The 13668-nt window shown below is 38.1% G+C and overlaps 1 protein-coding gene and 2 long non-coding RNA genes across 5 annotated transcripts in view; 2 read left to right on the forward strand and 1 right to left on the reverse strand.

Annotated features, from left to right (window-relative positions):
• The window catches only part of LOC100741256 (transducin beta-like protein 2), a 57670-nt gene that overhangs the window by 22781 nt on the left and 21221 nt on the right, over window positions 1-13668 (reverse strand). The window contains exons 1-3 of one of the 3 annotated variants that reach the window (XM_033319922.1): window positions 11100-11305; window positions 10078-10308; window positions 19-2138 (exon numbers count right to left, since the gene is read on the reverse strand). In XM_033319922.1, the coding sequence (XP_033175813.1) occupies window positions 385-2138; window positions 10078-10192 (1869 nt within the window). In that variant the 5' untranslated portion in view covers window positions 10193-10308; window positions 11100-11305 and the 3' untranslated portion in view covers window positions 19-384. Of the gene's footprint in view, window positions 1-18; window positions 2139-10077; window positions 10309-11099; window positions 11306-13668 lie in introns of those variants that run through there. The other 2 variants (XM_033319921.1, XM_012383715.3) reach the window with 2 other exon arrangements.
• On the forward strand, window positions 5528-7723 carry LOC117151473. Its single transcript, XR_004461437.1, has 2 exons — window positions 5528-5576; window positions 6729-7723. It is a non-coding gene; the product is annotated as an uncharacterized LOC117151473 (long non-coding RNA).
• On the forward strand, window positions 12501-13178 carry LOC117151472. Its single transcript, XR_004461436.1, has 2 exons — window positions 12501-12776; window positions 12952-13178. It is a non-coding gene; the product is annotated as an uncharacterized LOC117151472 (long non-coding RNA).

Genomic DNA, 13668 nt, shown 5'->3' on the forward strand with positions numbered 1-13668 from the left:
GTTTTTTTTTTTATTTTCTTTTTTTTTTTTTTTTTTTTTTGTTACGTATCACAGACTTCACTTGGAACTGAACACTGACGGAAGTTACTCGCGCAGGCCGACACAATTAACGTTTTCATAACAGATTCAACTTATTAAGTTGAGAAGACGAAGATCGTGAACCATCGACGTTTACGCATTTTAACCTCTCCATGGAATCCTACGCGGCGAGATTACATAATAGCAAACATCCGAATTTCAAATTGCTCGACGACGAAAAAGAAATTCGATTTTCACCACGCAGTTTGTTTGAGCATCTCGCGAAAAAGAAGTCCGGCGGTTCATTCACTGCACTCCTTTTTCCGCTCTCTAGGCGAATTCCCTTTTTCTTGGTCGTTGATGATCCTACGAGATGTCGTGCTGCAGCTTCCTTAACATAAGATCCATCACGATCCTAGCATCCTCCACGGAATCGTGCCCTTTTACTTGAATTTCTCTACGTAGCACCGTCCTCGCTAACGTCTTTAGACTGCTACGAAAAGGATAACCGAGGAAATGCGGAAACGCGACGCATGTGTCGATCACCGTCGTGTGGAGTAACCTGAGCGCACGCAGATCGTTCTCCAGCCCGTGACCTATGAGTATGGTCTCCGCGTGGACGAAACTGGTCAAGTCCCTCTGAACGTCCCTGAGTGTTTTCGTCGCTTTTGCCAGATCTTTTGCAGTGATGCCGCTGAATCTGGTATTGTAATCGATCACCTCGGTGTCCGGCTTCACCAAAGTGTCGTAAACGACCTTGCCGTCGATGCCGACCACGGTGACCTTGGCTAGTTCGAGACCGCGCCGCGTAAAGCACATCTCGCAGTCCAAAGCATAAACGCCATAATTGCCATCCGTGGGCACGGTTCTCGCCAATCTGGTACGGACGTAGCCATCGAATGGGCCGTTATAACCCGGCGCCAATCCCGTCCACACATGCATTCGAGCTATAGTGCAGCCTTGGGCGTTATCTCGTCCTCGACAACACTCCCATGTATCACAGTGAGTGCCTGCTACAAGGCCGCTACGTAGCTTGCCCCAGTGGTAGACGCATGGTTCGTGGTACAGGTATTCACCGTTGTTCTGGTTCACGTAGAACACTCTGTAACATCTGGCACATTTTCTTTCATCGACGACCAGGATCGGTTCGTAGAAATCCCGAGTCGGGTCGCTTCTGGATTGCTCTTGGTAACTGCAATCGGACGAAGAAAATGACGAAGATGATGAATCGGTAGAGGACGACGACTCGCCGATGTCTGAACTTTTATCACTATCCGAAGCACTCTCTTGCTCTAGATCGGAATTCTCCACCGAACTTCCGCTGCAATGTCCACTGTCTCCCTCGCTCTCCACCGGCCACATAGCACTGCTGCCGCCAGGTACGAATTCCTGCGCGTTCGCGTCCAAATGATGATAGCCACGAGCTCGGTGACCCATCGGGTGCTGATAATGGTTGATAATCACCGCGTAGCCAGGGAAATAACTGTACTCCACGGGATAGCCAAGGTGAGCTAGCTGCTCCCCGGTGAGCGTGTATCTGCGAAGCAACGAAGCGAGAGCTGCGTCACTCAAATGCTGCAGTTCCCTTCTCTGAGTGCTCGGAAAAATACCGCGAGACTTCCTCAAGCTGCCATTTGCATTTGTCCCGGGCTCGCTGTTGTTCTTGTTTTCCTCGTCGTGAGGATCATTCTGAATCTGGATTCTTCTGGAACACGAATTTTTTCTCGCCGTGGACTTTATCTCGGAGGTCTCCGAGTCTCGACAGTGGACGTGTCGACGATGCCGTTGTTGCTGTTGGCTGGACTGCTCGTCTTCGTGTTCGTCGTCCCGAAGCTCACGACGTTGATCTCGTGGAGTTCTGGTACGATTTTTTCGTTGCCTTCTACTTAGGATGGCTCGGTCTTCCTTCGTTGACGACGATGTCGTCGTCGAATTTACTCCGTCCGAGGTTGCAGATGGGCCATCGGATGCGGTAATTGTCGCCAACGCGGAAGTTGAGGAAGGCGACTTGCTGTTGCTCCCCTTCGTTGAACCTGATGTCTCATGATTCGCCTGACAGTTGTTGTATTGATCGGTCTCCCCAGGATCCAGCACCTCTTCTTCCGGCCCCAGGCCGCAATCTTTATGTCACATACAAAAACATATATGCGTCAGTTCATCGTCCGGCAGCGAGACTTAAAAATCTCCTACATTATACTGTTAAGAATTTGCCACACACCACGCGCATGCATCTCTGTCCTATTTCTAACATCTCCTCAGTGCTTCTAAATATCTCTACGTGATTTCCTTATTATGTTTCTTACGATAAATTGTACATTCTTTAGAATATATTCATGACTGATAAACTTTTCAAATTGAATTTCATATTAGATCGTCGTGATGTTGTTTTTCTCGCAATGGAAGATACTTTTTTAGTTTTATTGCCAATTTAATTAATTAAATGGGATAGTCTTTTAGTATGGTAAATTTCTCCTCTGACTAGATACGTCAAGAGTAAAAAGAACTTTATATTTATACTTTTTCCTCTCTCGTTTTATTTTCTTTCCGTCGATGTGATCAAAAATACATCCAAAACTCGCGGTCACATCAATCGCTCTTGAACTAGAGACCGTCATATTTCTGCCTTGAACACCGATATCTACAAAATCGTACAAAATTCGAATATAGTTCGCGAATACTTCGCGAAATAGAGAAGCGAACACGGCTGTATGGAAAGATCGTGTTGAGAGTACTGCGTGATTAATTTCTCTCGAAAGAAGAAAATATGAAAGTGGAGGCTTGCCACGGACGTATGAAATAACATATATGGATTTTTGTCTGTTCATAAAGGAGACACGATGTAAACGCATCATTGTATAAGCGTCCACATCGGCGATTGTACATATTGACTACAATAAAGCACCTTTGTCGACGAACGTTCGTAACGCGAATCTTCAGATTTTAAATTTTTAATTTAAAACGAAGGTAGTGCTCTCTTCTTTAATATCGATGCTGAATAGGTTGCTGCATATGAAATATTCTTTCAGATAAAAGCTTTATCGTTGTGTAGTTTCTAAAACATAAATAGCCTAGTGAAAAATCTGTCAGCTCACAAATGTACATGTTACATGTACATTACAAATTAGTCATGAGATAATTAATTGATAATTGAGATAATTAAATTCTAAAAAGATTCATTTCAATTTTCTTAAATATACGCGACTTACAGAAATTACAGAAATGGATATCTAATTTATAGTAAATTATTTTTTCTTTAACATGACTGTTAATTGACAAATAGGCTAAGTAGTTGGTATAACTCGCCAAATTCAAACTTCGATGAAATGACATTTCATATGCACCAACGTTAATACTCGTTAAAGGAATGTTTCAAACATTTTTATAAGAAATGAATGAAAAGGAAATTGAAAATTAGACATTTTCGTCGAAACTTCGTTCTCCTAAACGATATTCGAGAAAAAAGCAATTCGATGCAAGCCAGTTCTTTAATTTCCTCTAAAACAAGATCCATATAAAACTTAGCAAAAATTCGACTGGTTTACGAGTCGTTGCCAGCTAAGCAGATAGAATCTTCGGACGTTCCTCGTTCGTGTTAATCACGGGAAATAAAAGGCACAATCGAGTGGCGTTACGCTCTCGTTACGGACCGAAGCACAAAAAAACAGGCGGCCAATAAAAGGTGAACCGTTTTAACGCCTCTTGTTTATTCAGCAATACGCAACTTTCGCCGAATGCGTCACGGAAAGGGTCGCTTTCTTTTCTACGTTTTTACGGACAGAAATGCCGTTCCTTTCTTTCGAACGAATACCGAATACGTATACCGTGCACGTCTAAATTCGCGGTACAAACGAAGTCAGGAAGATTCTATAAAATTTCCATGATTTTATTGTTAAACTTAAATCAATTGCGTATGATATCCACGGCGAACGAGAAAAGAAGAAAGAGAAGAATGTGAAGGAACAACGCTTCATAGCTGCGTTTTAACGAACGCGCCTGGAAAAGAAATCTTTCAACGGATCCGGAGTGTGCAATTGTTTAAAAATCGAAAGGTTTTTTTTTAGATTAATTGAATTTGAAAGAAAATGTATCCGACTTGAAGAGACGGCGTGTTTACTATAAACGAGTGCATACAATTTGGGGAAATGTTTATTTAGAGCGAGTCATGTGACAGAGAACTTCAGAAAATTGGCTTACGATTTCGACAGAAACAGCTGTGGAACTATGAAGTTTATTTGTTTGGTCAATCATGCTGTATTATGTATGTATAAGATGATGTTATATTAAAGTTGGATTTAAAACGAAATATTTAATATATATCTCTTTGGTACATTCTTACAAAATTACAAGATTGCTTTTAAATACAATCCTAAGTTATATGCCTTAAATATTAGAAGTTCCAATTTCAGTACTTTTACGTCTATCTAATAATAAATACTACATACTTTCGTATCACCTATACATTTCTTGGCATGTTCTGGTATTTACACGTGGTATATTTTACCGTGTTTCTACATTTCTCAAGATTACTAATAGAACACAGACATGTTGAACCTCGAGTTTTCGAATCATCAAAGAACAAAACGAGAAACAGAGCTTTCGGTGATTTTCTACTTAATTGCATTTTTTGGGCGTTAAAAAGTATCAGAAGTTTGAGCAAAATATAAAAAAGTTCTTAGTATTTCGTGGATCTTTGTACAATTTCCTATATTTACTAAACGTGATTAAGGGAAATGGAAACTACATGTAGATTTATACAAAGTATACAAATCTCTCAAACAACACATATACAATAATATATACGACAAATGTAGAATGATAAAAAATAGTGTTCAAATACTACTTGGTTCCCTTGAGCAATCGATTGAAAATACCATTGAACGAATAAAAAAAAGATAGTTTACAGGGTCACTGTATCATAGTTGATTAAATACGACACACGTGCATGTTCACTGATTTTTACATAAATAAAGGCCACGTCGCTTCCCCACTAACCCAATAAAAATGTATAGATCGCGACAACGTTGATACGTCCTTCTTCAAAATCATCCTATGAACGAAATCAATATAAATAATACCACGTCAGCAGTGACGTCTCAGAAAGAAGGCCAAAGAAGGCGAAGAAAGAACGCCAAAGAGAAAAGTAGGATTACCTCAACTTTGTGATAATTTTATCGGTTTCTCGGTGATTTCTACGAAGAAGACGTTGAATAAGTATTGCATAGAAATAATTTAATAGCGATAAACAAGTAATCCAGTTTCTAGAGAGAGATGGACGCGATCAGTAGAGATTCCCCGCGCTTTCGAGCGATGGCAAGCGAAAAATGGAACGAAGGACGAAGGAGAGACGAGGAAATCTGAGCGGTGACTCGGATAACGGAAAACGGTATCCCCGTTCGCAGGAATGACCGGCGTCGATATGTACCGTTGCGTCATTTAATGAAATCATCGGCTGCCACGCGTTGCTCCTCGCATAGTTTGATTATTCGAGCAAATCCCGGTATCCGTGTGAATGCTAGCTGCGGCCAAGGTGGGAGATAGAGAAGAAGAACTGCTACGAGGTAATTTTCCCAACATTTGATAAAAAAATTCAGAGACTGATATGTCGATTGATTTACTGAAATAATTACGAGGTAAAACTAACTTAAATTAGCATTTAGAAAACGTTTTAAAAACGCATTTTCGTTTACTTTATTTACGTTCATTTATACTCGTCTCTAACTTAAATGAAAAATCATAGAAACAGCCGATAAATCCTCAACCTTCAAAACCTCACCATACGGCATTTTGATTTTTAAAATCATCGAATTTAAGCGCGGGACGCGATATCGGCAAATAATTGAAAGTGTGCGGATCAGAAGCTTGAGAAACAGAAGCAGTAATTTTGATGATCGTCGATCCGCTAATCTCGCACATCGAATTATCGACTTACGACGAGTCGTTTCATCGAGTCCGTAGCGTAATCATAAACTGTCTGTTGCTTCGGTGTGTGGGCTTGATTTAAGGCCAGAGAATTTCCCACGTCGCGCTATTATTAGGTTGTTACAACTACGCTTGTTACGTTCGCGCATCAGAAAGGTGATAGCGAATGCAGCAACCAGCCAGTGGCCCCGAATTCTATATATCACTTCGTGGAATTAAATTCGGGATAATCGATCGATCGATATCGCTATTTGAATGTTGATGATTTTACTTAATCAAAGTGTCTTATCTATCGTTTTATTTCGAAAATAAAGGAACCTGAAATTATCATTTTCCTTGCCTCGACTTCATTTTTCTTCGCTGAATTTAAGATTCTTTATAACACTGCTATAGTTAGTATAATATAATGCTGAACATGGTTACTTAAAAAAATATTTTTACTTCAATTTATCAGAAGTTGTAGTAATAGAAAGATACGGAAGAATAAGCAACGCGTGTTTCCTTGTATTTAATACGGCAAATTTAAAGATTTTCTAAGCTATATGATCAATTTCTGACCTAAGTGTGTTAATATTTTTTATAGGAAATAAAAACAAATCTGCAGCACAATTTAAGAATAGTCGTGATCTTAAAATCTTACGTCATTCGAAACCATTTTATTTTTCTTCGTGTCTCTTTTCATTTTTTTTTCTTTGTTTTTAATCTTCTAAGCTCTAAGTCGAGCTGATTGTTAGCCCATTTGCGTGGAACACTCTGTATGATAATACCAATATCACGTAAATGCTCCGCAGGTGAAATAAAACGGAAAACGTAATATATCAAAGGCTACGAATGATTCGGAGAACTTTGAAATGACATCGATACGAAGAATACCGAAATGATAAGAAATTCATCCAAATGCGTTAGCAAGGTAATGATAGTGCAATGAAAGACACGATTTGAGAAACGGTGCAAGTTCACTAGCCGTTTTCTAAATTTATGTGCCAATCGACGGACATTTCCGAGATTATTTTCGATCGCGACTCGTATTTCGAAACTGTTTCCCAAATCGTCGATCGGAAACGGAAGAATGTTTAAAGAATAACCGTGACTTTCTACCGGCGCTACATGGTGTATTTCACGATCATTGGTGATTACTGTTTCGCGCGAAGGAGGGAATGATTCACAGTACACGATTTCGTGGTTAAGGCGGCCGTAACTAATGACTCACATTAATTACTGAATGTTTTTCAACGATAATACAATGGCAAATATTTCGCGAGGAATTAAGCATATTATTTTGCTGGAAGTAATCGAACGAACGTGACCGGGTCTTATTGTTATATAAATATTTCTAATTTTATGTATGCATCATTTTTTGTTTAGAGATAGCGCAGTACTACTACGTTACTACGTATGAAGTGACCGATTCCGTAAATGCGTAAAATCATTCAGGATTTAATAATCGAAAGTAGCGTTAAATAACTTCTTAAAATTTTGTTGCCACTGCAACGAGACACGGTTACTATGCTGTCAAATATTTATCACAAGTAAACACTGAATAAAAATTCTTCTACCATATGAATGAAATTTTACTAATATAATCGTAATAGTCGCGTCTCATCGCAGTGCTAACGAAATTTCAAAATGCTTTGTATAATACACACACGATGTATCCATAAAATGTTTCTATGATAAGTATCGAAATTTTTTCATGAGTCGTAAAAGTTATTCTCGAAGCTAGTCACAGTGTTAGAAGAGAAATCACAAATATGAAATACTTAAAAAAAAAAAAGAGAAAGAAAAAAGGAGCAAAAGTGAAGAATTAAAAGTATACACAGGAAAGATATAAGCTGAGCAGAAGAAGAATTCTAAGCGACACGATGGCGAAAGGTATTACAACTAGGGTCGTGGACATTCCAGTTAAAAGGCGTCTTTTTCATGAAGCACAGCAGCCCGTAGCTGAAGTCCTTTTGTTACTCACGTTTCTCGGTATGTCTCGTGAGGGCATGCACGTACACACGTGGCATGATGTGCCCCGTCTCTGGATTCGAGGTTAAACGCGGCGGGAGAAGCGAGAGAAGAGAAACTCACCGGTAAGAGAAGTGGACGCCGCTTTACGAAAATCTTTCATGGTCAACGGGTCACCCACGATCGTCATCGCGTAAAACCATGAAAGGATACGACACAACGAACTGTTTAAATATTTTAATCCTTACATGGCGCGTTACGAAATCCATCTAACATAAGTACTTTAACATACTTTACGGTTGTACAAATTGAATATCAATTAGTTAGTGGCGATTATATCGATGATACGTGTATCAGTTGGTGATAATGAGAAATACGGGCGTTTAATCCTGTTCCGATTTCAAAGATGATATAGTGAAAGTAGTCGTTCGATGCGAGCGATTTTTCCATCGTTTTCATACTTTCTCTATGTTCGTCCTTCTTTAGATAATTGGATCGATTCACGAAGAAGAAAAAAAGGGCAAATAGCATTTAATCATAGCGCTTGAGAGTCATCCATTCCTCCTTTCCGAGCACACAAGGAAGTATAATACAAAGAAACGGTAATACATATAAATCTAGATTGGTGAGATGTAAAAGAAAAAAGCGATCGGGACAGGATAATGTCTATCAAGAAATCAAGGAGTTTGCTCGGAACAGCTTGATTTCACTCAAACGACCTACATTTTGCCCGTCTACTTCTGTGTTCGTTTAGCTAGACGAAGAAGCTGTAGTAACGAATAACACGAATATTTAATAATAATAAGTAAGCAGACTACGAATATTTATGAAAATTCAAATTTATACGAATAAAAGTAAGCGGATAAAAAACCTTTCTGCGAGTTTTATACGGAAGATTTCCTACCATGTATGATGATCATATCAGCAAATCCACGTTTTCGTTGACTTTGCGACTAGAAAGAAGTATTTTAATACGAAAGAGTCGAGAAAGGGAATAATCTGATAAATTCGAAGATGTAAGATTTAAAAAATAGGTAACAAAGCCAGGATACTTTGTAAGAAATGAATAATATTAGTTTAATACCGAGTTAGTTTGATTATTATGTTTTAACGTTTTGAAATTGATAATGAAATTTCAAAAAATTCAATTCAATTTCAAAAATTTCCAATGGCAAGGATATTCAAGTACTTTGATGAGTCAATGTAAAACCTAAATAATCCTCTGAATATTATACCGCATGTTTTACCTACTTTGGATAATTTGCGCGCATTTAATTTTTCTATAAAAGTACGAACATCCGCGGTGCAGTGATATACTGTCATTTGTCACATAGGGAAGTGTTTTTCTTCCAAAGATTATGATTCGTATTAAAATACATCTTGTATATCTAATATCGCAACTTCAGGAAGGTGGGTATAATTTTTATCGCGGTTACGTTTATATGCCACGCGTTGCGCATGAATCGAGTCGAAGAAAACGTCAAGAGACATGTAAGTACATAGGTTTTAATTGTAGAAACGGTACAGGCAAAGACAGAGATCGGCTATTGTTACTGGCACAATAACAAGGTAACGATGACACATGCAAATTAAAAAGGTCCGCCGCGTCACCGACGAAGACATAAACAATTTTCTTGAATAAAAAGAAAATATCGTTTTGCTATAACGGAGTTGTATGTATATCGAAATAGTTGAAAGAAACGTCGAGGAGAGAAACAGAAGTGGAAAAAAAGAAAGATTGTCCTTCGGATGACTTTATCAGAGACATAACTTTTTTATCGCTTTTCTCGCGCAATAGCGGTAATTGTTGCACACGCCAATAACGTAGCATTCATCGTCAGAAATCTCCAAAATGAATCTCGTCGTTTGATTTACAACTCGTGCGACTCTCTTCGAGGCCTTTCAACTTCACTAGAAATTTCCACTTAACGTTGTGCAACTTTTCCAGATAATCGAAATACTTAATAATCGAAATCTTCTAATCAACAACGCGACCTATTTAATCTTAGTGATGTAATCAGTATACCAAAATATTATTAATTCATAAATTATATTGCAAGGTTAGTCTCTGCTCTTACCCTATAAATTCCCATTTTAGAGCGTAAGAGAAATGTAACGCTAAAGCGATAAGAGAGATGCTGATAATGACTTCTCGTAGGACAAATTTTCTTAAATTGTATCGGTACATACCTTCGGCACAGCTTGCGAGAAATCTGCCGTTACTGGAAAAATTCATATCCAGAACTGGACCGGTGTGTCCCTTCAGCACACCCACCATCCACGAATGCGTGAACTCCTGTTGCATTTCACGTCTCTTCTTGTTCTTGGCGCGTTTGTTGCTGCTGCTGCCGGCCGTTCCAGTCGATCCGCTCGTTAAGTCCCTCGAATCTTCGAACTTTACTTTTTCCGATTCTGTACCATCTATAACGATAAATAAACTGCTTGTTAATTTCTACATCGTTGTAAACTTGTTCTGAGTAGGACACAAAGAAAAGGGTAGAAGTTATGAGAAAAACAGATATGCTTCTGCCGAGTAATAAGAAACCATGACGGAGGAGGTCGTGAAACCGAATCTTTAAACCTTCCTTGGTTCGATAGTAGCCCGGTTAAGCTGGTTCAGACGCGACCGGCAGTTTAGCAAGTAAAGCCGAATTCACGATGTTGATTCATCGAAAAACGACGCTTTCATACGTCGTTTCAGCTGCTGTGATTCACCAAAATGAACAGTATAAACTCGTCTTTACTTGTTTTCGCTATATTATTTATCCGGATAAATAATATACGATAAATTATTTATCCGGAACTAAATTTAGTTTTCAATGTTTATTAATATGGTAAGTTGAAATTCTCATCAGTTTCCTACTTCTATCTATCTATTAGAAAGAATACCATATCTTTAATTTAGTTACGTTTCTATCCAATAGTAAACTAATAGATTATATACATGTTAAAATCGCATCGGAAGAATGTCAAGAAATTTGCAGAAAAAATTACAATTTCATTAAAAATATCTTCAACAAAGTTATCGTTGAAAAATTTGACTCGAGTAAAACGATTACAATATTTCGTTGCCGTCACGTAATAGAACCGCACCACGTGGTACACACGAAATTCTGCTCGTGTCATATCTCACCGCTCGTAGGAAGTCTTTCAAAATATGCTACGGAACGTGACAAATATTCTTACTACCACATTACTATGTGTTTACTTACATATCTTCCACGATTCGAAGTAATGTTTGTTATTGATATAACTAGTCAACAGCCAACGGACAAGTCGATTCGCGTTTTATCTCGGTCGACGAAGAGCAAAACAGAACGAATCGGAAGCCAACGTTCGTGTACGTGGATAGAGACCGTCTTTAACTGCGACGAAATAGGAAAACTGTCGAAACGATCGGAGAACTTCTGGTATACACTAGTGGCACTGCACGTAGACCATGTAAGCACTTCAGACGTACTGAACTAAGTGTGCAACCCCTAGGGCCTTTTATACTGCCGCTTAAAACTGTAAAGTATAGAAATCAGTTTTCGGGGGTAAATGATGCGTCATGAGTAACCCTAACAGGTACCTGCGGCGTTGTCCTATCCCGGTCGACTCACTACCATCGTAAGATACTCCCTCTCATAACCGGCTTTGAACTGTTCAATACCGTTACACGACGGTAAAAGAGGACCATTGAGGGATGATTCGTATTTATTTAGTGAGTAAGAAAGTATACAGAGGTTTAACTAAAGATATATTCCTTGAACGCTGTAAACAAGGGAAGAAAGTAGCAAACAGCGTGTACTATATCTTAGCACTGGGCAATATCTAAATATAACATTAACAAAATAATTATTTAGATGTAATAATCAAATGGTATCATTGTTGCTACAATTTTCCAAAAAGTATTTACATTTTCGGTACTTATTATTGATATTAAAAACAGTGAGTTCGTTATTCAGAAATTCTGAATGTAATTTTTGTTTGAATCTAACCAACGAGAAAAGTCAGCATTTTAATATACAGGGTGGTTGGTAACTGGTGGTACAAGCGGAAAGGGGGTGATTTTACGCGAAAAAAGAAGCGGAAAATATAGAATAACAATTTTTTTTTAATTTTCTTTTAAATCTACAGTGAGATCCGTTATAACGAGACGTGATAAAGTGCACGCGTACCGAGCGAAAATTCAAAGTCGATTTTCTCGAAAACAAAGAATCAAACGAAAAATTAAAAATATATATACAGGGTAGTTGGTAACTGGTGGTACAAGCGGAAAGGGGGTGATTTTACGCGAAAAAAGAAGCGGAAAATATAGAATAACAATTTTTTTTTAATTTTCTTTTAAATCTACAGTGAGATCCGTTATAACGAGACGTGATAAAGTGCACGCGTACCGAGCGAAAATTCAAAGTCGATTTTCTCGAAAACAAAGAATCAAACGAAAAATTAAAAATATATATACAGGGTAGTTGGTAACTGGTGGTACAAGCGGAAAGGGGTCCCTTTTCGCTTGTACCACCAGTTACCAACCACCCTGTATATTAAAAAAATGTACATATTGAAAATATATATATACACATAATGGATGATAACCCATATTTATATATTTTTCTTTATTTAACACGTTGACACCGGTGTCGATATTCACGGTTTTCTCCGTGGAGCGGCGCCCGAATTAGACTATTCGACACGACCGCAATTTTTCAACTTTGACCTCAATTTACAGCAAAATTACAAAAGCTATACGATTCCTGTTGGGTTCAATAAATTCCGTGGACTTTAACTAATACATTGATATACAACAGTTTGTCAATATCAATTTGCATATATCTATAAATGTTAAGTAAAGCTGGCGGGACCAGCTTTGGCCCTAATTTTGTACTCTTTTCGATTTTTCTCAAAAAGTAGAGGTCTGACGCGAATTCTGAGCATCGCACGCAATTCTGTGAACATTTTTCTATAAGAGGCGTTTATAGCGAGAATCCAAAAATTTTTCAATTCCGTACAGAAAAAAAGAATAGTCATGCATGTTCGTCGGAGAACAACGGCGCGCGTAAAGAACATGCACGACGAAAATAGTGTTAAGTTACGTAAAATGGACTGACAAAAGGTCAGTATGTATGCTAGCTACTTCCAAAAATCATAGATGTGTTATTGTTCAGAGGAAAAATAGTAAATTGAAGCCAAACACTGTTTTTTCTTTTATAATGATGCTAAAAAGGGGTTTGATCTATCCGATCAGATGTCATCTTATTATAGTTGTTTGAGCGGAACTATAAAATGGTATAAAAAAATTGTAATGGAATTAATATGTGGGTCTTGCCTCGTAAATGCGTGGTACGTACATAGAAAATGGGATACTAAAAGTATTAAAATTTTAAAATTTCGCGAAGAAATTATTTATCATTTTCATTAATAGCGAACCCCATAGGCACTCTGCTTAACTTGTTTTAAAAAATTACATGAAGAAAGGAAATAATTATGTTAATTTTATAATATTGAATTGTTATGTTTTTACTATCGTATGTCTGCTTATAATGTTGAGATAAAATAATATAAACCTGTTTTGTGAAACACATGTGTGACCCATCGCCACTCCTCGGTACAGACACGTGTGAGCCGCCGATGGCGTACGCCGGCGTCAACATGTTAATTGGTAGATACTCTGATTTGATATTGTACTTCATCATTGCTTCCTTAGGAAGACTTGTTAAAAATAACTTCAGTTTTTTATTTTCCTCATTTTCCTGAACAGCCTTGATGTTTGCTAACACAATATATGAAATGTTCACGTGT

The sequence above is a fragment of the Bombus impatiens genome, unplaced genomic scaffold, assembly GCF_000188095.3.
Source record: "Bombus impatiens unplaced genomic scaffold, BIMP_2.2 scf_0219, whole genome shotgun sequence".
NCBI classification, from domain to species: Eukaryota; Metazoa; Arthropoda; class Insecta; order Hymenoptera; family Apidae; genus Bombus; species Bombus impatiens.